Consider the following 23,183-nt stretch of genomic DNA (forward strand, 5'->3'; position numbering starts at 1 on the left):
AATACATGAAGGCTAAAGAGCATCCTACTAAAGAATGAATGGGTCAACTAGGAAATGAAAGAATTAAAAAAAATTCATAGAAACAAATGAAAATGAAAACACAACTGTTCAAAACCTTTCGGATGCAGCAAAGGCAGTACTTTTAAAAGGGAAGTATATAGCAATACAAGCCTTTCTCAAGAAACAAGAAAGCTCTCAAATACACAACCTAAACTTACACCTAAAGGAGCTGGAGAAAGAACAGCATATAAAGCCTAAACCCAGCAGGATAAGTGAATCCATAAAGATTAGAGCAGAAATCAATGAAATAGAAATCAAAAGAACAGTAGTACAGATCAATGAAACTAGGAGCTGGTTCTCCAAAAGAATTAAAGATCGATAAACTCCAAGACGGACTTATCAAAAAGAAAAGAGAAAGGACACAAATAAAATCATGAATGAAAGAGGAGAGATCACAAACAACATTGAAGACATACCAACAATCATAAAAACATATTATGAGCAACTATATGCCAACAAATTAGGCAATCTGGAAGAAATGGATGCTTTCCTAGAGACATATCAACTACCAAAACTGAAACAGGAAGAAATAGAAAACCTGAACAGTCCCATCACCAGCAAGGAAATTGAAGCAGTAATCCAAAATCTCCCAATAGACAAGAGTCCAGGGATGGATGGCTTCCCAGGGGAATTCTACCAAACATTTAAAGAATGAATACCTGTTCTTCTGAAGCTGTTTCAAAAAAGAGAAATAGAAAGAAAACTTTCAAACTCTATGAGGCCAGCATTACTTTGATCCCCAAACCAGAGAAAGACCCCACCAAAAAGGAGAATTACAGACCAATATCCCTGATGAACATGGATGCCAAAATTCTCACCAAGATACTAGCCAATAAGATCCAACAGTACATTAAAAGGATTATTCGTCATGACCAAGTGGGATTTATTCCCGGGCTGCAAGGGTGGTTCAACATCCCGCAAGTCAATCAATGTGATAACACTATATAAATAAAAGAAAGGACAAGAACCATATGATCCTCTCAATAGACGCAGAAAAGGCATTTTGAACAAGGTACAGCATCCTTTCCTGATTAAAACTCTTCACAATGTAGGAATAGAGGGGACATACCTTAATATCATAAAAGCCATCTATGAAAAACCCACAACGAATATCATTCTTAATGGGGAAAAACTGAGAACTTTTCCCCTAAGGTCAGTGGATTCCTGTCTTACATTTAGGTATTTCATCCATTTTGAGTCTATTTTTGTGTATGGTGTAAGGAAATGGTCCAGTTTCATTCTTCTGCATGTGGCTGTCCAATTTTCCCAACACCATTTGTTGAAGAGACTATCTTTTTTTCCATTGGATCTTCTTTCCTGCTTCGTCAAAGGTTAGTTGACCAGAGAGTTGAGGGTCCATTTCTGGGTGCTCTATTCTATTCCATTGATCTATGTGTCTGTTGTTGTGACAGTACCATACTGTCTTGATGATGATTACAGCTTAGAATTTATCAAACTCAAACCCAAAGAACAAATAATCCAATCAAGAAATGGGCAGAAGACATGAACAGACATTTCTCCAAAGAAGACATTCAAATGGTCAAAAGACACATGAAAAGTTGCTCAACATCAATCGGCATCAGGGAAATAGAACTCAAAACCACAATGAGAGACCACTTCACACCAGTGAGAATGGCTAAAATTAACAAGTCAGTAAACGACAGATGTTGGCGAGGATGTGGAGAAAGGGGAACCCTCTTACACTGTTGGTGGGAATGCAATCTGGTGCAGCCACTCTGGAATATAGTATGGAGGTTCCTCAAAAAGTTGAAAATAGAGTTACCCTATGACCCAGCAATTGCACTTCTAGGGATTTACCCCAAAGATACAAAAGTAGTGATCCGAAGGGGCACCTGCACCCCAATGTTTATAGCAGCAATGTCCACAATAGCCAAACCATGGAAAGAGCCCAGATGTCCATCGACAGATGAATGGATAAAGAAAATGTGGTATATATACAATGGAATACTACTCAGCCATCAAAAAATTGAAATCTTGCCATTTGCAACAACGTGGATGGAACTAGAGGGTATTATGCTAAGCGAAATAAGTCAGTCGGAGAAAGACAATTATCATATGATCTCACTCATATGTGGAATTTAAGAAACAAAACAGAGGATCATAGGGGAAGAGAGGGAAATATGAATCAAGAGGAAACCAGAGAGGGAGACAAACGATAAGAGACTCTTAATCTCAGGAAACAAACTGAGGGTTGCTGGATGGGGGGTTGGGGGTGGGACAATGGGGTAACTAGGTGATGCACATTAAGGAGGGCACATGATGTAATGGCACTGGGTATTTTTTTTTTTTAAGATTTTATTTATTTATTTATTTGAGAGAGAGAGAGAGAAATAGCATGAGAGGGGAGAGGGTCAGAGGGAGAAGCAGGCTCCCCGCCGAGCCGGAAGCCCGATGTGGGACTCAATCCCAGGACTCCAGGATCATGACCTGAGCCAAAGGCAGTCGCCCAACCAACTGAGCCACCCAGGCGCCCCGGCACTGGGTATTATATAAGACTGATGATTCACTGGCCTCTACCTCTGAAACCAATAATACATTGCCCTTAACATTGTCTGTTGTCACTTTGACTAAATAGATAATTAAGTATTAAATCATAACAGTCTGTGATCCTATTTAATCAAATGTTCAAGCCTTTTGACATCTTCTAAAAATCAAATTCCAAATGGAGTTTTTTTGACCCCAAAGTAATTTTAAGAGACCCCAGAGGGTCCCCATTAAATCTCAAAAGATTTGTCTCTCACCTCGTAGAAAAGAGATGTTATATTACTTAGGTTTATTTGGTATGTTAAATTACATGGGGTTCATTGTCAAATAAGTGACAGTAAACCTTCTTAGGTTATATTGTATGGATGCATGTTATTAATATAAGTGCTCTAGAAATTGTATGAAATTCCTAAAAATCTGACATGTCCTGGTATAATGTTATCAGTCACAATTCCAGTTGTTATCTTAAAATGTTGTATGTCATAGAAATAATCAAATTTTCTTGTCAGTTCTCTTATAAGGAACTCTCATCAGATCTTTAATCATGGTCATTCTATGTCTTTTGTCACATACAGACTGTTATTTTACTCTGCCGCTTTTGCGAAAGTGCTTCACCTTCAGAAAGATTCACAGAAAGGACTCTGACAAGTACTCTAGAGTACACATTTCCGATAACTTTAAGATTGTAAAAATGAACTGGCTACAAATTTCCAGAACTAATGGAGAATCTGGATTAAAGCAGAGCAAGAATTAATAACATGGGATTGAATGAAATTATGAGGATTATTTGGGGGGTTTTTTAATAGATTTTTCTTTGAGACATTGCTGGTTCCTTAATGCTTTGTTTTTTCCAGCTTTAAGGAAAGCATTTTTAATTTTTCATTTTGTAAAGTTTACTTTTGTAAACATAATTTAAACATGTACTTTTTCTCTCTACCTGATCCCTCCAGAATATAGAAACTTACTAGGTATTGTTATTTTCATACAATATAGTTATTTGCATAAGTTCAATAAGAATCTGTTCTCCTTGGACATAATTGGAAATATTGGTTATATTACCAAGGCTTTGACTGGAATGTCAGATTTGAGAACATGCACAGGGGTGCCTGGCTGGCTCAGTCCATAGAGTGTGCGCCTCTTGATCTCAGGATTGTGAGTTCAAGCCCCACGATGGGCTTGGAGGCTACTTAAAAAAAAAAAAAAAAGTGCTTAAGAGAATGTGCACAGAATCAGATAGGACCAGAGAGCTTTAAGAAACTAAAGTTGACTTTACGGAGCCAATACGGTCCCCTTGGGGAAACCAGCCTGGTACCATGCTTACAGGGTTCGTGGCAGCCCAACCAGATGATTAGGGATGGTCACTTCCTGGCAGCCCCAGAAACCTCAGGATGTCCTGGGGACCTCATGGAGAGAGAAATTCACCCAAATCTATAGGTATTTCAGGCTAAGTCTCATGGGGAGTCCTTAGCTTGGCTTCTTAGTCTGGAGAGGCTTTTAAAAGTCTAACCTAAGATTCCTTATGAAAAGTTCCAGCAGGGGCGCCTGGGTGACTCAGTCAGTTAAGTGTCTGACTCTTAGTTTAGGCTCAGGTCATGATTTCAGGGTCGTGAGATCGAGCCCTGCCTTGAGCTCTGTGCTCAGTGTAGAGTCTGAGATTCTCTCTCCCTCTCCCCTTGCCCCTCCCCCCACTCACACGTGCGTGCTTTCTCTCTCAAATAAATAAATATTAAAACAACAACAACAAGTTCCAGCAAAGCAGATTTTAAAAGAGCCTATACAGTCAATCACTATTCTTGCTGCACTTTACGCAAATAATCTGGCCAAATTTAATTTTTCAGCTTAGTTAGCATGATTATCTTTGATAGAAATAAGGGTGACTGTTTCAGTAGAAACTGGTAACACAACCTTGTGGATGTCAGATTCTACTCCTGTTCATTGTGTTTGAGGTTTTGTTAAATCCCTATAAACTGGACTGGATCCTCAATTCTTTGTGTTTCCTCAAATGTCTGGCTACAACTCCAGACTAATGTTTCCAATTTTCTCTCCCACTTCTGATTTGGAATCACTATGAACAAAGACTGCCTTTGAACCTTCTTGTAAGGGACTGTAACAGGTCCTCCTTACCACCCAGAGAGCAAGTAGACTTCAGGGACTTGAACCATGGGTCCACATCTCCCAATTAAAAAGGGTTCCTCCAGACCCTTGGAACAGCCCACCAGCTGGAGATATAAAATTAATATCAACGAGGGAGGCTCTTCCCCAGAAGCAGATGACATCTGGAAGTGGACAGCCCTCCCAAGGTCATGGATCAAGATCTTCACCTCCTGGGGGGCCTCAGTGGCTTAGTCAGTTAAGTATCCAATGCTTAACTTCAGCTCAGGTCTCAATCTCAGGGTCACGAGTTCAAGCCCTGCACTGGGCTCCACATTGGGTGTGGAGCCTACTTAAAAAAAAAAAAGATCTTCACCTCCAATATGAAGTCTTTATTCCTTTTTCCTTTTCACTACTTGCGTTCTCTCTGAATGCATGGGAAAACAATGCTTCCAAAGTGTGGTGCCCATCTGAATCAATTGTTAAAGCAGTACCTACCCAACAAAAATCCTTAGACTCCCTCCCCCAAATTGTTCTTGATAATAGGGCAGCCCTTGACTATCTTTTAGCTGAGCAAGGAGGTGTGTGTGCTATGGCCAATACCACGTGCAGCACTTGGCTTAAGAAAGTGGCTCCTTCAATGGGGTCTTTCTTTGACTTATTTGATTCTGATTGGTTTGGTTCTTGGGTGCCATGGCTCCAAAGTGCACTCTAGACATTGGGAATTATCCTGCTTGTAATAATCATGGTAGTCTCCCTGAAACACTGTGGTGTTCTCTCTAAAGCTTTAAATGCATATTTGCAGACACTAACCGCCAAGTAAATGATCTTCTTAAGACTAACTCATCAGAATAGAAACAAAGGGAATAACTGACTTCAAGAATGTAAACCCAAGGTCATGACCTGCAAATACTCCAGAAAGATTCAGCAAAAAGACATAATGACCTGTGAATACCACACAGAGGATGAGGAAAAAAAATTCAAGAACTTCAGAGCTGGGAGAAGCACTAATGCCTTAAATTTCTGGCACATCTCTCAGGCTGAGAGCCTGATCTAAAGGGGAGAATTGTTAAAAACAAAACAAACCCCCACAAGATAACATGCACAAATGGAGTCGCTTATGCTAGGCTCCACATCACCGAAACCAAGACTTTTTTTTTTTTTAGTTTTAGAGGTAGAGGTTAGTGATTCATCAGTCTTATATAATACCCACTGCTCATTACATCATGTGCCCTCCTTAATGTGCATCATCACCCAGTTACCCCATCGCTCCACCTCCCGCCCCTCCAGCAACCCTCAGTTTGTTTCCTATAGTTAAGAGTCTCTTATGAACCAAGATTTAACTTAATTACAGTTTTGGCTCTCCCAAAAATGGAATCTGAAACCAATCAGTAATCGCCTGACTAGCACTAGTTAGAAAATCTGTGGGACAGATCCTTCCCATCCTCTAAAGGAAAGGGACCTTGCAATAACCAATCCTATTTTTCACCTAGTATAACTTCCTTGTTCCTCTTCCCTTCTGGCCATTAAAGTCTTTCATTTTGTACAGCTCCTCAGAGCTCATTTCTATCTGCTACTTTGGATACTGCCCAATTAGAATTTATTTTTGTTCGAGTAAGCTCTTAAAGTTTTTAATATGCCTCAGTTTATATTTTAGCAACAGTTCACAATTAGTACCTTGGAGCCCTGACTCAGGTGCTCTGACTCCCAATGGCACCAGCACATTCTTTGCTGTAGATTACACCACAAAACTCTTACGGATTGAATGTGTTCCTGAGAAAGCCTGTCTGAAGTATTGAGAGAATAATAATAATGTTATATTATTGTCTACACCACTTCTTTATTGAAAACAGCTACTTTCAGTCCACTGACCAATGTAAATATTGCCCTGAAATCTTACTTACGGTTTACATTGGGAAAAAGCAGCTCCTTTAGCAAAATTAAACCTCAGTTCAGTGTGTTACTAGCACAACTTAATGCCCCCTTTAAAGAACATTTCTAGGGGTGCCTGACTGGCTCAGTCAGTGGAGCGTGCGACTCTTGATCTCGGGGTTGTGAGTTCGAGCCCCATGTTGGGTGTAGAGATTACTTTCAAAAAATAAAAGAAAGAAAGAACATATCTATTCTCTCACTCCAAGGAACACACCAAACAATAGGCTCTTCATCCAGTTGCACAGGGCAGAACACGACACTTCTATCACAAAACACCCCAGGGTGAAAATGCCCAGCACCACATGGCTAACAGCTGGAGCCACTTATGTACAATTGTTTCAACTCAGCTGACATGATGAGGAGGGTAGACAGAGCAACTAACTCATAAGGAGGAGTGTTCCCCATTTAAAAAAGCACTTCCTGTTTCATGTTCATCTTTAAAGACAGCAGGAATCACTGGAGAAAGTCAAAATGCAGACACTCAATGAATTACATGTTAGATTCTTTATATTCAAATGCACACTGAAGAAACTGAAAGGACCGTCTTTTTAGGCTTCCATGAGTCCAGTAGCAGTCCCTAGGGCAGAAAGCAGCCTGCAATAGTGGGGGAAAGCTTTCTCCGAAGCAGATGTGGTTAAGAATACTTGAGGTAGGCACAAATAAGAAACAAATGGGGTCGTTTTACAAATGCAAATAGCTATACTGAGAAGACAATGAAATTGCCTGCAGTTGCAAAAGCGAACTCCACGGGTGGGAGGAAGCAGGAACTTAAGGTAAAATTATTTGGGGTAAAGAATGCAAAGGCAACAAACATTTACTGAGTGTCTGCTGAGTCTGAGGTCCTTTACTAAAGCTGTCCGCATTTTTTAAAATGTAATACAAGCATCCTTCTTTTAACATATATAAAAAAGACAAGGAAATGAGACTTAATTTAGCTTAATGTCACATGGCCAGCAAGTGATGGAACCAAGATTTGAACCCACATTTACTGGCGTCCATAACCTTTGCTCTGTTATATTTGGCTGGCTAGTTGAGAAGAATCACGAGCCAAAGTCGTGGAAGTTGCAAAGCTTCATGGGATGGCTTTATGGATAAAGACGGGTAGGTAGAAAAAGTGAAAAAACTAAAAGGGCCTAAGGAAAGAAAAACTTGAGAAAGAAGCCCAGGAAACAGCCAAGTCCATAATACAATCGAGGAGGAGGTTGACTGATTTCAAGCCTAGGACAACTAAGGGACCTAGGGCATGACCCTAGGTACTTTACAGTTTATGAAGCATCTTTATTCCAGTTATTTGATTAAAACTAGTAAAGTAGGCATTCATATCATCTTCATTCTCCATTTCAGAAAAAATGAGTTTCAGTTTATAGGGCTTGCCTAAGATCACACACTAGAAGTGCCAGAACAAAACTCTTGAGTCCAAATTGCAAATTTTTTCCATTAACCCCACACAGCCAGAAAAATGGCTCTGGCTTGAATTAGAAATAAAAACAAAAGTCTTAGCATATAAAAACAAGGGACAACCTAGGGGTAATAGTTAAGAGATGTGTCAGTGTTTTCAATCTATTTCAGTTAATATCTAATGAGAGACTTTGGATCAGTTACTCATCTCTTCTGTAGGAAATTTCTACCTGAGGTTACCTTCCAACATTTAAAAATGGTTGGAGTCGGGGCGCCTGGGTGGCTCAGTTGGTTAAGCGACTGCCTTCGGCTCGGGTCATAATCCCAGAGTCCTGGGATCAAGTTCCGCATCGGGCTCCTGGCTCAGCGGGGAGCCTGCTTCTCCCTCTGACCCTCTCCCCTCTCATGCTGTTTCTCTCTCTCTCTCTCTAATAAATAAATAAATAAAATCTTAAAAAAAAAAAAATGGTTGGAGTCTTTAAATGTTCACTTCTAGTGCGTCTATCAAAGAAGGGGTAGAAATGTCCCTCCGTATTCCAGAACGGTAGCCAGTCAGGGAAGGGTGGAGAAGGGCTTGTCTAAACTCTCAGTCACTGGGGAGAAGCATGCTCCTCTTTGATACTTTGGAGGTAGACATCAGAAGTTTACCAACTGGAGCCCCAGAAACTCCCCTAATTTGGATTACACCACCACTCTACTTGAACACCAATCCCCTCATTTGAACATCAGAAATTATAGAGAAAGAATTAAGTATCCATCTGCCTTTCCAGAATGAGTCATATGCCAGTATCACCCAAAAGCCCCATTTGATGAGGGAAAGCTTCTCTTTATAGAAGTCCACCAGCTAATAAATGTAGAAAGAATGACAGAAACAAAAATGCAAACAACAAAACAAAGACACCACTTAATTTAATAATTGATTCAGGCAAAATCATCAGTGATGCTAAGCATTAGCTGAAAGGTTGGTGGGAAAGGGGGCTGCTGCATAATTCATCCCATAGCTTGCTTGCTGTTCACAAGGGGGAAAACATGACAGACACGATCTGGCTTTCATCTCCTTAATAGTAGCAGCTAGTACAGCAATAACCAGACATCACTTGCCTCCTGATGTTACACAGTATGACATATATGACTTCATTCATGAAGTATTCTTGTTAAATAAGGTTTAACCTACTCTATAATAAAAATACTAATACCCCAAATAAAAAATAAGCAAAGGGCTTGAATAAATGTTTTCCAAAGAAGATATATAAATGGCCAATAAGCACATGAAAAGATGCTCAACATCATCAGTCATCAGGGAAATGCAACTCAAAACAATAGTGAGATACCACTTCACACCCATTAAGTTGGCTAGAATCAAAAAGCCAAATAGTGTTGACAGAAGATGTAGAGAATTTGGAGCCTTCATACATTGTTAGTGGGAATGTAAAATGGTGCAGCCACTGATAGCCCTCAAAATATTAAACAGAGTTACCCCATGACCTAGTTTGGGGAGGAGAAATTTACCTCTACCCTCCAAGGTTCTTCTGACTGGTCTAAGAATTGACATGAGACAGATTAACAGGACAAAATCAAATTTAATTTTGAACGTACAGGAACACCACATACAGGGGGTATTCTGAGACAGGAAGGTAAAATAAGGTATATATGCCACCCTAAGCTAGGGAATGAGATAGGAGAGTAGGGAAATTCACAGGACAATAAGAGTAGATGTTTGGTAATTAGATGTTTGCCCTGCCACATAGATGGGTCACTCAGAAAAAAATTACCTCTGATAAAAACTAATTCTGGGAAAGACCCCCAACTTACATTCTTCCAGGTAGTTAAGGTGGGGGCAAATGTTTCTCTTGAGCCTGCTGGATCTTGATTTCTTTCTGCTCAAAATAACCCACATGCTAAAGTGGTACATTTTAGGGAGACTTGTTTTGAGCCCCTTCACTTGCAGTTCCACTCCTCAGTACAGACCCAGGAGAACTGAAAGCAGATGTCCACACAAAAACTTGTGCACAAACATTCATAGTGGTATTATTCATAAATAGCCAAAAAAGAGAAACAATCTGGATATCCATTAACTTATGAATGGACAAAACAACAATATTATTCAGCCATAGAAGAATAAAGTACTAATCCATGCTACAACATGGAGGAACCTTGAAAATGTTATGCAAAGTGAAAGAAGCCAGGAACAAAAGATCACATATTGTATGATTCCATTTATGTGAAATGTCCAGAACAGGCAAATCCATAGAGACAGACAGTAGATTAGTGGTTACCAGGGATCAAGGGAGTGTGGGAGCTGGGGGGAGATGGGGTGTAACCACTAAAGGATATGAGGTTTGTTTTGAGGGCAATCAAGATATTCCATAGTTAGTGTGATGGTTGTACAACTTTCTGAATATACTAAAAATCACTAAATTGTATACTTAAAGTAAATTTTATGATATGTGAATCATATGTCAATAAAGCTGGTATTTAAAAAATCAAGGAGGTATATAAAATCGGGGGTGGCTGTACATATATATATATGTTTGTACATTTGAGAATCTCTCTGCAAGGAGATTTAAAAAACTCATGAACAGTGATTGTTTCTAGGGAGGGAAGTATGGGGCTCGAGGACAGGGTTGGAAGGAAATTTCCCTTTTCCCTGTTTTTACAAGTTTTTTTAACCGTTTGCATCTAGTTCCAAAATTAATTTAAAAATAAAATTGTACATGTTTTCTAAAGAAAAAAAAAATTTAACCTGAATATTTTCAAGATTGCCAACTTTCTAGAAATACGGAGATAGAATAACAAGCCAAACTACATTACAAAGAAACAGATGCAGAAGATGGGGCCTTCTACGGGACAATAGGCAGTGATTCTTAAATACACTGATGAATCAAATGTGGGAGCTCAAGATTAAAACAGACTAAAGAGGAGGGGCGCCTGGGTGGCTCAGCCTTTAAGCATCTACCCTCAGCTCAGGTCATGATCCCAGGACCCTGGGATCGTGCTCCCTGCTCAGCCGGAAGCCTGCTTCTCCCTCTCACACTTCCCCTGCTTGTGTTCCCTCTCTCACTGTCTCTCTCTGTCAAATAAATAAATAAATTCTAAAAAAAACAAAACAAAAACAGACTAAAGAGGAGTACCTGGGTGGCAGTCAGTTGAGCATCCGACTTTTGGTTCCCGCTCAGGTCATGATCTCAGGGTCATGATCTCAGGGTCGTGAAATTGAGCCCCTATGAGATCGAGCCCCTATGGGGCTCCGAGCTCAGTGAGAATCTGCTTCAGATTCTTCCTCCCTCCCCCACTGCCCCCTCCCTGCTCGCGCGCGTGCTCTCTCTCTCTCAAATAAATAAAATCTTAAAAAAAAAAAAAAAAAAAACGACTAAAGAGACATAGTCAAATGTAATGCTTGTCTTTCTTTAGATCCATCTGAGTAAGTCTAGCTATAAAGGACAGCTTTGGGAATATTGGAGAGCTCTGATATGGAATGGACATAAATTGATAATAGGAAATTATTATTGATTTTGTTATGTGTGATAGTAGTAGGCTGGTTATACAGGGAAAGCTCTTCTTATTTTAGGAATGCATACTAAACCATTTAGTGATGTAAATCACAAAGACTGTAATTTACCTTGGATACATCAGCAAAGGGAAATTAAGGAAACAAATATGGAAAAGGCAAGCAACTGGCACACTGGGTGCTCATGATATTATTTTCTCCCTTTTATGTGTGTGTTTGAAACATTTATAATTAAAAATTAAATGAAAGAAAAAAATTTACTTGAGGACAAAAGCAGTTATGAAACCTGCTCCATAGGGGCGAAGAACCAGCTTTTCTCACAAGCAACGCAGTAGTGAGTGGTGTCCTGTGGTGTAGAGTAGCTTGGTGCACTGGTAAGTCCTATCGCGCCGTAGTGAGTCGTGGAATGCACTAGTGACCTTCTGGAGAACAGAGACCACTGTGCAATGCCACTCATCACTGCAGCCCCACAAACCTAGCCCAAAAGTGTGCAGAACAAGGGCTGATGAGATACCATCAAATGAATAAAGGAAGAAAGGAGAAGAAGGAAGTGCTGTCCAATGTGGCAGAGCCTACAGACCGCAGAACTCGAAGTCAGAGGATCTGAGTTCAAGTTCCAGCTCATACTTACTAGCTGAGTGAATTCTGACAAGTCCCTTAGCTGTGGGACTTGTTTCCTTCTCTACAATGCGCAGCTCATCCCATGACCCACCTGAGCTACCTCGCAGGGTTGCTGCATGTCTCAAATGAGATAAGACACAAGCAAGCCTCCCTGCTCCCACCTTCCAAATAGGTCTGGAACCCACCACCACCACCACCGCTGATCTGGAATTCACTCTTCTTCCTCTACCCTGTCCCCCAAAATCCTATGCCTGGGAGGTAGCATAAATTTTTAAGACTTTTTATAACCAGATGACTCACATGGGAAAATTTCAACACACACGGAAGAACAGCACACGAACACTGGTATACTCATCAATCAGCTCCCGCGATTATCAACAGCCTCCAGCTCCTGATTCACCCATTCCTCCCACACATGTGCATATTTATTTTTTTTTTTAAGTATTTAAAATGAAATCTCAGGGCGCCTGGGTGGCTCAGTTGGTTAAGCGACTGCCTTCGGCTCAGGTCATGATCCTGGAGTCCCTGGATCGAGTCCCGCATCGGGCTCCCTGCTCGGCAGGGAGCCTGCTTCTCCCTCTGACCCTCCCCCCTCTCATGTGCTCTCTCTCTCTCATTCTCTCTGTCTTAAATAAATAAATAAAATCTTTAAAAAAAATAAAATAAAATAAAATAAAATGAAATCTCAGATATCAAATTATTTCACCTGTCAATCTTTCCCTAGGCATCTCTTCTAGAAAAGCAATTTGTCTCAAAGATGTCCTTTTATGGCCACTTTGTTTCAATCAGGATCCAACAAGGTCCTCACCCGGCACTTGGTTAACTTTTAATCTATACCGGTTCTCCCTCCTTCTTTTTCTCCCATGCCATTTATTTGTTGAAAAAAGTGGGAATCTTTTCAAAATAAATCATGTCCCTCATCTACTTAGAAAGCTCTAAGGGCATTCCACTGCTTGACAGAATAAGATGAAAAATGCCTAGCGCTCATTCATTCATTCATTCATTCAATAAATCATAAGAGCACCCACTATGTGCCACAGGCCTCTAGTGAACCAGGGGAATGGGGGTGATTATGGCAGACCAAACCCTGCCTTCACAGGGCTCAGACTCTAGGGGAAAAGAGAGCCAACAAACACGTAAAGGAATAAATGAATGACCTGGTTTTTAGACGGTGATGGCATGCCATGATGAAAATAAGACAGGATGGAAAAAAAAATCACAAATGGGGGTCTGCGTGTGAGCAGAGACCGCATGACAGGAAGGTGCAGCCATGGGACATCAGGGCCATGTGTCCCAGGCAGAGGGAAGCCAAGTACCAAGACCCAGATGGGACAAGCTGGCTGTGGTGGGGGGTGGGGGGAGCGAGAAAGCAAGCTGGCGTGGCGGGAGCCTGGCTGGCGCGGAGAACAGAGGGGTGGGGGCGGAGAGACCAGCTGGGCGGGGCCATGTGAGGCTTTGGGGGCGTGGTGGGAAGTTTGGAAGCCCTGCAGTGCAAAGGAAAAAGCTTGGAGGGCTCGACCTGGGGGTGACAAGGTCTGATTTAGCTCTGCCGGATCGTCCTGCAGCCCTGCCCTCATGCACACTGGCTTTCGTGCCATTCCTGTAACGTGACAAGCTCCTTCTCTCGACACTCATGATCTCATATGCAGTGATGTTTCCTCCATTTGAACCACAGTCCCGCCGCCTGCCTTCTTCACAGGGCTCAGCTCTACTCATCCTGTAGTTCCAACTGGGTTGGGAAGGTTCTCCTGAACCCCTCCAACTACCTCAGGTGCCACCACAATATAGGGACTTGCCCCTTGTAGCACGCGCCACAGGGGCAATTGGTCAATTATCAGTATAATTATTGGTTTAATGCCCATCTTCCCCAGCAGACTGCAAACTCTGTGAGAGTAGAAACAACACTGATCTTGTTTCAGTCTGTATCTCTGAAGCCTAGCACTGTGCCTGGCACATCAGGCAGTAAATTAAGTATTTGCTGAATGAATGGAGGGCGTATCTTAACGCTGCACTGCATTTTATGAGAAGTAATATCCAGTGTCCTGAAATAGTACATACAATTATTCAACACCTGGTCACTCAAAGAATATTAAAAATCCAAAAATAAGATGGAGCTCAGAGATAATCTTGTCAAACCTCTTCATTTTATAAGTAACAAGACCAGAAACAACAAGAGGGTAAGAAATGAAGTGATTTGACCTCAATTATAAGTTGATCAACAGGGGTGCCTGGCTGGCTCAGTTAGTAGAGCACGTGACTCTTGATCTCAGGTTTGTGGGCCCCATATTGGGTGTAGAGATTACTTAAAAATAAAATTAAAAAAAAAAAAAGTCGATCAACATTATGACTCAATTTCATTTTAGCACCTACTGGAAATTAATACTCTGCCAAGTATTCTTTGATTCAACCAAGGCCTCTGCTAAACCACAAGGCGCCTTTGGGCAAGTCACACCCAGGTGCCCTTTCCTCTGAGTGGCCCCAGCCCCATGCTGAGGCTTAGGGCTTGGTGAGTGGCCCACAGCTCTCACTTGTCCCCTTAGCCATAGCCCTTGTGCTGAGAACAACCTTCACAACCACAGGGGCTGGCCCTGGTCTTGACCAACAGATTCATATGTGCCAGGAAGTGTGGCACCTGTATTAGGGACAGTACTGGGAATATGACACGATCTCTGGGAGCTGGGCAGTTCCGCTTCTCAGGATTAGGATGGGACCCTGAGCACCCTCTCATCAAACCTGGGCCACTGCCCCATGCTGCCACCTCCAAGTCACAGGACCATTCGAATATGGAGAAACCCCTATTTTATGTGAAGTTTTCTGTGAAAGAGCTTAATAGGAATGCCAAGAAATATGATAAAGAAGGAAAGGCGGAAAAGGTTGAGGGTCCAAAAAATGCCATTCAGAAGAGCAACAAAATGTTGCAAGAACACACACTGAAAACACAATCCACCAGAAGAAGCAAGCAATTAATTTCTTGAGCATGAGTGCTAGGTCTAATGCTGTGGCACAAGCGTTCAAACTGCACTAACAAAGGCCATGGCCGTGTGGTTAAGTGTCGGGATGCTACAGAGAGGTATGAACCTTGAAAAGATTTCTGTTCCAATGGACAACATGAACACCAATTTGCAACGCTGGATGCTTCCACGCAGCAAATGGCAGGCACAGTGAGCAGCAACACTGCAAACAAGCCTGCAAACCAAGTCCACCAGCTGCTGCAAGAAACAACTGATGACGCCGGCCCCGCTGTCCTTGATCTCCACATGCAACCATCACAGGCTCAGATAGGTGCCGCCCGCACCAGTGCTGCTTCCGTGGAACAGACTTGCTTGCTCATTTACGTGATCTAGCGCAATTTGGAACAGACTTGCTTGCTCATTTACGTGATCAAGAGTAATTTAAAGAACTGGTGCTTCTGTTTATTTCACTTGCTTCTGAAATATGTTGTGTTTATATAGATAAGTTGCACTCCAGTTACAGTAAGAACACAGTGTATGGCCAGAAAGCTGAAACACTATTTGTACGGAATGCTTTCTCTTGCCTTGCTGTACTTCCCAATACATTAAGAAATTTCAGGGAGTTGGGGCGCCTGGGTGGCTCATTCGGTTAAGCCTCTGCCTTCAGCTCAGGTCATGATCCCAGGACCCTGGGATGGAGCCCTGTGTCTCCCTGCTCCCTGCTCAGTGGGGAGTCTGCTTGTCCCTCTCCCTCTGCCCCTTCCCCGCCCCCGCTTATGCTCTCTCTCTCTCTCTCTCTCAAATAAATAAAATCTTTAAAAAAGGTGGTGGTGGGGGGGTGCCTGGATGGCTCAGTCGGTTAACCATCTGCCTTTGGCTCAGGTTATGATTCCAGGGTCCTCGGATCGAGCCCCATGTCAGGCTCCCTGCTCAGGGTTCTCTGCTCAGCTTCTCCCTCTCCCTCTGCCCCTCCCGCCTACTTGTTCTCTCTCTCTCTCTCAAATAAATAAATAAAATCTTTAAAAAATATATTTTTTTAATTCCAGGGAGTTTTTCCCTTGACAGATTTTATGGTTTTGTACATTATGTGTAAAAGCACAAGAGGCATATTTTTGTAGATGCCTCTGACAGAGCCAGCATTAGCCTGTTACATATGAAATATCTTTCTCAAAAGTTACATCAAAAACATAGCACCAAAGTATTACAAGAATAAAGTAGAGAATAAAGGTTTTGGCTTTTTTAAAAAAGACACAATCTCAGTTCTCAATGAAGAAAGCCCGCCGTTTAAGAGCACATTACCACATGATAAGCTGTTTAAATACATTAATTCAAGGATGTTCACAACTCCACGAGAAAGGCAATAATGCCTCTGTTTTACAGACGAACAAACCAAGACTTTCAGAGGTTGGATAACTTAACAAGTAAGTGGCAGAAAGGAGATTCAAGGCCACACGTATTGGGCTCCAGAGACCTCCCTCTGTCTACATTACCTACTGATACTCCAGGTGAACAGATAAAATGAAGATATGTGAACATCTGTCAATGTAATGAGCTCCAAATCAGATAGTACTGGAGTTCAGAGAGTTCTAAAGACTGAGAGATGAAAGCAGTCTGTTGGTACCAGTCAGTTAGGTAGGAGGAAGGGCTTGTGTTGACTCTGAAAGAATGGGAGAGAATCTGAGAGGTAAAAAGGGGACAAAGTGGAAGAATAAAAGAATGAGCAAAGGGCCAAAGTAAGGCATAATTTTCTCTCTGAGAAGGGTTAAGGCAAAGCTGGAAACGAAGCTAGAACTGTAGGCTGAGGCCCTCAACTCAGGCCAGAGAGTCCGTGGTCTTCTGAAGTCAGGATGGGGGGAGGGCACTAAAGAAGCTGAACACAGTTGGAAAGTGTCATTGCCAACATGACAAGAAAGATACAGATGGGAGGGACTACCATGAACGTGAAGGTGTAATGGGGAACTGAGCACCACATTATTCAAGCCAATGGGCAACTCTCAGTCCTCACCTTTTGGGCCCATTTAACATGGCAGTTCACTCCCTCTTCCTTGATATACTTTCCTCACTTGGCTTCCAGGACTCCTTGTTGCATCTCCTCTCACCTCACTGGCCATACCCTGTCAGCCTCCATTGCTGTCTCCTTGTCTTTTCCCTCACCTGTTGGAGGCTCCCTGGAACCTCTTCTCTACCTACATGTACTATCCTGGTGGGGTTCATTTAGTTTTCTTGTTTTAAACACCATCGATGTGCCAGTGACTTCCAAATTTATATCCAAAGCCTAGGCTTCTCTTCTAAATTCTAGACTCCTATCCAACTGCCTACTCCATCCCAGACCCCTGACATTTGTAGTATATCACCTACTAAAATACTATATAATTTACTTTATGATGTTTGCCGTTTATTTTCTTGGCCCCACTCCCTTGCTAGAATGTAAACTACTTGAGGATAGGATTCTTTGTTTTGTTCACTTGTATTTTAAGTGCCTAAAATAGTGCCTGGCACATAGCAAATACTTGTTAAGTATTTGCAGAATAAGTGAATAAAGGGACAGCGTAAGGCAGCCTCAGGGCAGTGTAAGAACCCTCACAAGGTACCACTAGCAAGGAAAAGCAAGTGGAAGTGAAAGTAGCTGAAGGGAGGAGGGACGTGAGGACTTCTCACTTTGCCATGTGGAACCTCAAGTGACCAGATAGGCATTTGGGTAGAAACATCTGGTAGGATTTTGGCATTCTGGGACCAGTGTCTATTATTATTTCTTCATCTGAAAAGAAGGGCTGGCTGTTTTGAGGATTAAATAACCTAAAACTAGCAAGTCCCTGACACACGGAGATATACTCAGCCAATAACTGTGTTCCATTCTCTCAGCCAGGTGCCCAGGAAGGTACAGACCACCTAGCTCATGAGCACATCCCCGTCAGTTCACCTCTTCACTGGGGGGCCATCACACACTGGATCCCCCTTGACTCCTGGGAGTGCAGCCCTCCCTTGTCAGCCCTCTTTGAAGATTGCCTCGCCCAGGGCCACACTTCCTTCCAGGGCAGCCCTTATCCAAGGACTGATGGACTGATCACTGTGAAGGCACAGAGGCCCCGCCCTCTCACACAGACTTGAGACAGCTCGGGAAAGCCATCCCAGTTCAGGGCTCTCAGGGGCTGGCTGAGACCTTTGCTGGGACCACTCAGCATCAGCCCCTGCTCAGTCTTTCTGCACCTCCCTCCCTTCCATAGGTGAGGATATGAGGCGCTCACCCCTCCTCCCCCCATGAAATAACCTGCCTGCCGATCTCCGTTTCACACTCAGCTTCCTGGGAACCCAACGGTGGCAGATAGAACATCCAACAGAGCTCCGGAATTCCTTCTCATTGAAATGCAGATTAAACCCACGTGGACCTGGTTTGACTGAATTCCCTTTTTTTTAGCAATAGATTTTCTAGGTTTTTAGAATGTAATGTGGTTAGTCTGATGCCACAAATAAAGGAGGGGAGGAGGTCCAAATTTAACAACAGAAATCAGTGGGTCTGTTAAGTGGGAAAAATGAAATTTTATTTCTATTTTCAATAACCCCTAACTGGTATTTAGCATTTCCTTCCATTATGAATGCAGGCAACAAAGCATAGCAGTAACTCTTTATGACCTCGCCACCAATAGAAGTCACAGATATTCTCATGACACGTTTTAGTCACGGCAGGTGTCTTCAAATATAGTTTACTGTCCAGACGATCTTGAAAATTCAGTAATTATCTGACCCCCCCACTGGACACAGTGTTACCCCTTACTATTTAATATAGTTAAAAATAAGCACATACGGGGCGCCTGGGTGGCACAGTTGGTTAAGGGTCTGCCTTGGGCTTAGTCATGATCCCAGAGTCTTGGGATCGAGTCCTGCATCAGGTTCCCTGCTCAGCGGGGGTAGACTGCTTCTCTCTCTGCTCCCCCTCTGCTCCTGCTCGCTCTCTCTCTCAAATAAATAAATAAAATCTTTAAACAAAATAAGCACATATATTACTACTTCAGACACTTTTCAATATTTTTATCTGGATTTCAACATAATTGATTTCCTGGGCAATCCTGCAGATTTTAACTTACGTAATTAAGAATATTATCCCAAGAAGGGGTCTTACAGGCTTCACCAGACTGCCAAGGAGGTCAGGGCAGCCAACTCACAAGGGCAACACTCTCTCGTGGGTAGAGACTTTAAGGACTCATTCTTTTCAAGCAAAGCTGTCGATCTGCACGTGGGTGTTGTCCAAGGCGCGTCTGCCCTGGCCAGACGATGAACACAGCCATTTCACAGGCAGGACAGGCTCCAGCCGCTGTTTGTGTTGTCCCCACCACCCCCCGCCCGCCCCACTTCTGGAATGCGCACAGCTTTATATGAAATCCACATGGTGCGCGGCTGGGGAAGGCGGCGGCACGAAAGGACTTTACCAAGTTGACAGCGTCCCCAGGCCCGGCCAATTCTGAGAAGGCTCCAGAGAGCTAAAGGCCACCTGGGCCCGCTTCCCAGTGGGGGCCCCCCATGGTGACAGTGCTCTGCTACAGGAAATTGGATCTCCGGGTCGTCCTGCTTTCCCAGCCCGAAACTCTGGACTGAAACGAGCTCAATCAACTGAAGAGCAGACTCACTGCCAAGACACATCCGGAGTCCACACACAACTGCAGGCTGTCGGCTAAATTGCCCGGGCAGAGGCCGGCTCCGGCGGTCTTTTCCTACCCCGGCACCCACGCAAGTCCCAGGGCCCGTGCGCCGCCTGGGACCCAGCTCTGGCCTTTGCCCTGCCGAGGCTCCGCGCCCGCGCCTGGTTCCTACCGGACCGGGTCCCGTCCCCAAAGGCACAGGACAATAGCGAGACGCGGACCGACTTCCCGGCGGCAATGCCGCCCACAGCTGCCGGAGAGGAAACTCCGCCCGGGGTCCCGGGATCCCGGGATGCCGGGGTTCCCCGGGTCCCGCAGGGCGCGAGCGGGGCGGCGCAGACCAGGCGAGCTCCGCAGACCCGCGTGCTCCTCTGACAACAGTGGCCAGGCGGCGCGGAGACGTCGGCGGGCCGTGCGGAGGCGGGGAGCCCGCGGGGTCCAAGAGACCCCGCGCCGCGCCCCGCGCCCCCGCGGCCGGCAGGTCCGGGTGCCCGCCCACGACGCCCACGTCCGGCCAGCCCCGCGGGCGCCCCCGCCAGCCCCGGCCTTCCTTCCGACGCCGGCTCGGCCCCCACGCCCTCCTCCCCGACAGCCTCCACCGCCTGCCCCGGGGGTCGCACTCACGTAGACCGAGTCGATGTCGGATTTGTCGAAGAAGCGGAGCGCCTGCCTCAGCTCCAGGGCTGGGGAGACGCGGTCGTCCCCAGCCTCCAGCTCCAGGTCCCCGTGTCCCGGGCCGAACGGGAAGAGCTCCTGGCGGCTCAGGCAACCCCCGGGCCCCGCCAGCAGCAGCTGCAGCAGCAGCGCCCGCGTCCACGCAGCCCCGCTCCGGCGCATCGCGGCCAACATGTTCCCGAACTGCTGTCCCGCAAACCTAGCGGCTCGGCGGACCAGGCTGAGGAAGGCGGAGACGTAACCGGACGCCCCTCGGCAGCCCCTCCACGCCTCCCGCCTCCCGCCTCCCGACGTTCCCACCCCGGGAAATAGGGGAGGAGAACGAGGGGAGATGGGGAGGGCCCCGCCCCGTCCACAGGGCGCGCCGCCCAGGCTGCCCAATGGCCGCGAGGGGGAGGGCGAGGGGCGCCACCGAATCCCCCTGCGGTTCTGGCGACGTCGCCCTCGACCCCCGCGGGGTCATGGGCGCTCGTGGCGGCGATTCCCGAAACCAACCCGGTTGCCATGGAAGAGCAGAGCGTGGGACTTTGCACCATGGTCCTCGGCTCAGGGTTAAGGCGAAGGGCGGGCTAAGTGGAAATGCTCTGGATTCAGGAACACAGTCGATCCCAGTGCTGCTTGGCGGCGTCCGGAGGTCGGACTCACTGGGTCAGACTCTGGTAGGAAGAGGGGGTAGGTGCTGGGGTCCCACCCTCCGAGACAAAGTCACGAGTGTATAAGATAATTCGGTGTTAGGTGGGGCGGGGTCCCCAAGTGATAAAGGATATTAGGGCTGGAATAATCGGCCAATGAGAGCTTCCTGGGGGATGTGGGAATCAAACCAGGTCTTCTGGAAGGGATGGGATTTCATCGGAAGGATGGGGGAGGGACGTTCTGGAAAGTGGAGCTGTGCGTGGATTCAAGGCACCACCCCCAGTTGAGAATTTGGAAAACGGCTATTGGAAGGAAAGCCTTAATACCAAACCCAGGAATTTGAACTCGCTCTAACACTCAGAGAACAACTATTGAGAATTCCTGACAAAGGGAGATAAGGCATGTAAGTGGTGTCCCAAGTAATGGGTTGATCATTAATTTGGCATTTGGGAGGTCATCAGAGGGCTGCCGAAAGGAAAAACAGGGGTAGGGGGCACTGAGAAAGGAAAACGTGGAAATTGAGAAGAATTACAATGAAAGAAGGAATGAGACCTGATTATGATTTTGATATGGGGGTTAGGGAGAGAAGTTAGAATTGGGTGTAAGGTTTTGAGCCTGCAGGACTGCAAAATCGGGCTGCCTTTTGAAGTCAGGGAGGATGACCAGAAACAGTGGGAGTTGGACATGCGTTTGCTGTCATACCTCTTAACCTGGAGAGGTCAACAGGGCACTTCTGTTGCCTGTCACCAGCTAAAATTAAGGACCAGGGCCCAATTTGAAATAAGTCTCCCAATAAACAGCAAATTCAATATAATATTTAAGGAGCATGGGTCCTCAACCAGTAGAAAACATAAAAAGCAAATGAAGTCCACCACCCTCTGAACATAACAACTCTGGATGTCTTTTTCTTTTAAATTCATTTTAGCCACCACAGAAAATATGTATTAAGTTTCTACAGGTATCATCCAAATGAAATAACTCTAAGAGACAGAAACCATCCCCATTTTACTGAAGAGGGCCATAGAGATTCAGAGAGGTTTAAATCATTTTGCTAAGATCGCACAGCTGGAAGCCTACAGGTGATCCAAGGTGTTCCAGCTCCAGGACCACCTTAACCACTACATTAAATGGCTTCTTATTGCTGCATTTTTTTTTTCTCTGTTGTTAAAAAGTGACTAATGATGCTTGCAATCTGTTGCCAAATCCGGTGGCTTTTCCTTCAACTCCCTCCCGGAATTGCAGTGCTGGGAGCCCCTTTCCCCCGCCCCCAGAAGCACTTCCTGACTGCACTCCATCCCTAGCTTCAGCTGCTGCATTTCTGGGCTTCCAGGCCCCAGCACTAGCCATTCAAATGGCCAAGGACTCTGCCTGGAGGCTCCTCTTCATCCTCTGTGCTTACCTGCACATAGCACGGGGCCCCAGAACACCCAGCCAGCATTTTCCCGCCTGTGTCTCAGACTCTCCTCCTTCAAACCCCCCACCTTCTGTCTCACTTCAGAGCTACGCTGAAGCCCAAGCTGTTGCTTGTGCCTGGAATGCTCTCACCCCTCTCACGAATTCTCTCCGTTTTTGGTGCTCAGACAGCTTCTGAAACTCCTATTGGTTCACGGAATTTTCCTCAGCTCATACAAGAGCAAGAGCAGTTCTCCAATATAGTGGTTCAAAGCACCAAGACCATTAAGACACAATCCCTTTTGTGAGTAGCTCGCCGTCTATTAAAGAAGACAGACAGAGGTAACAGTAACACGGTGAGATGTTAACTCATTTTAACAGAATGAATACTCCTATCAGTTGCTGAAGTTAGTAGCCTCAAGCAGATGTGGGGAGATAAGATTTGCAGAAGTTAGATAATGCGCCCAGTTTCATAGTTAGTGGAAAAGCCCTGATTTGAATGTTTTCAAATTTCAGTGTATCTGAAACCAAAGCTAATACTCTTTCTGTCACACCCTCCTGCCTTTCTAGAAAAGGAGAGGTTTCTCCTTCAATTTCCATCCGCAAGGTGTATCTGCTCTGTTGTTTATACATTATGTTCATGCTCTGTTTACGTGTTCATTTATTTCATCAGAGTGGTCTTGCTCAAGTAAGTCTAGTATATACTGTAAACTGTCTGCCTTTTCCTATTTATAGCCCTGCATTCACTGCACGTCGCTTGGGGCTGGGGAATGTGACATCTAC

General features: G+C 44.6%; 1 protein-coding gene and 1 pseudogene across 1 annotated transcript in view; one reads left to right on the forward strand and one right to left on the reverse strand.

The window, feature by feature from the left end:
* Nucleotides 1–20,659, reverse strand: part of NID1 (nidogen 1) — an 81,124-nt gene extending 60,465 nt beyond the window's left edge. Inside the window, exon 1 of the mRNA XM_032430337.1 lies at nt 20,325–20,659. Within this exon, the coding sequence (XP_032286228.1) occupies nt 20,325–20,549 (225 nt within the window). The 5' untranslated portion in view covers nt 20,550–20,659. The remainder of the gene's footprint in view (nt 1–20,324) is intronic.
* Nucleotides 14,695–15,468, forward strand: LOC116648382 (annotated as a pseudogene).
* Nucleotides 20,660–23,183: the final 2,524 nt, after the last annotated feature.

Source organism: Phoca vitulina, unplaced genomic scaffold, assembly GCF_004348235.1.
Source record: "Phoca vitulina isolate PV1807 unplaced genomic scaffold, GSC_HSeal_1.0 scaffold43, whole genome shotgun sequence".
Lineage (NCBI taxonomy): Eukaryota > Metazoa > Chordata > Mammalia > Carnivora > Phocidae > Phoca > Phoca vitulina.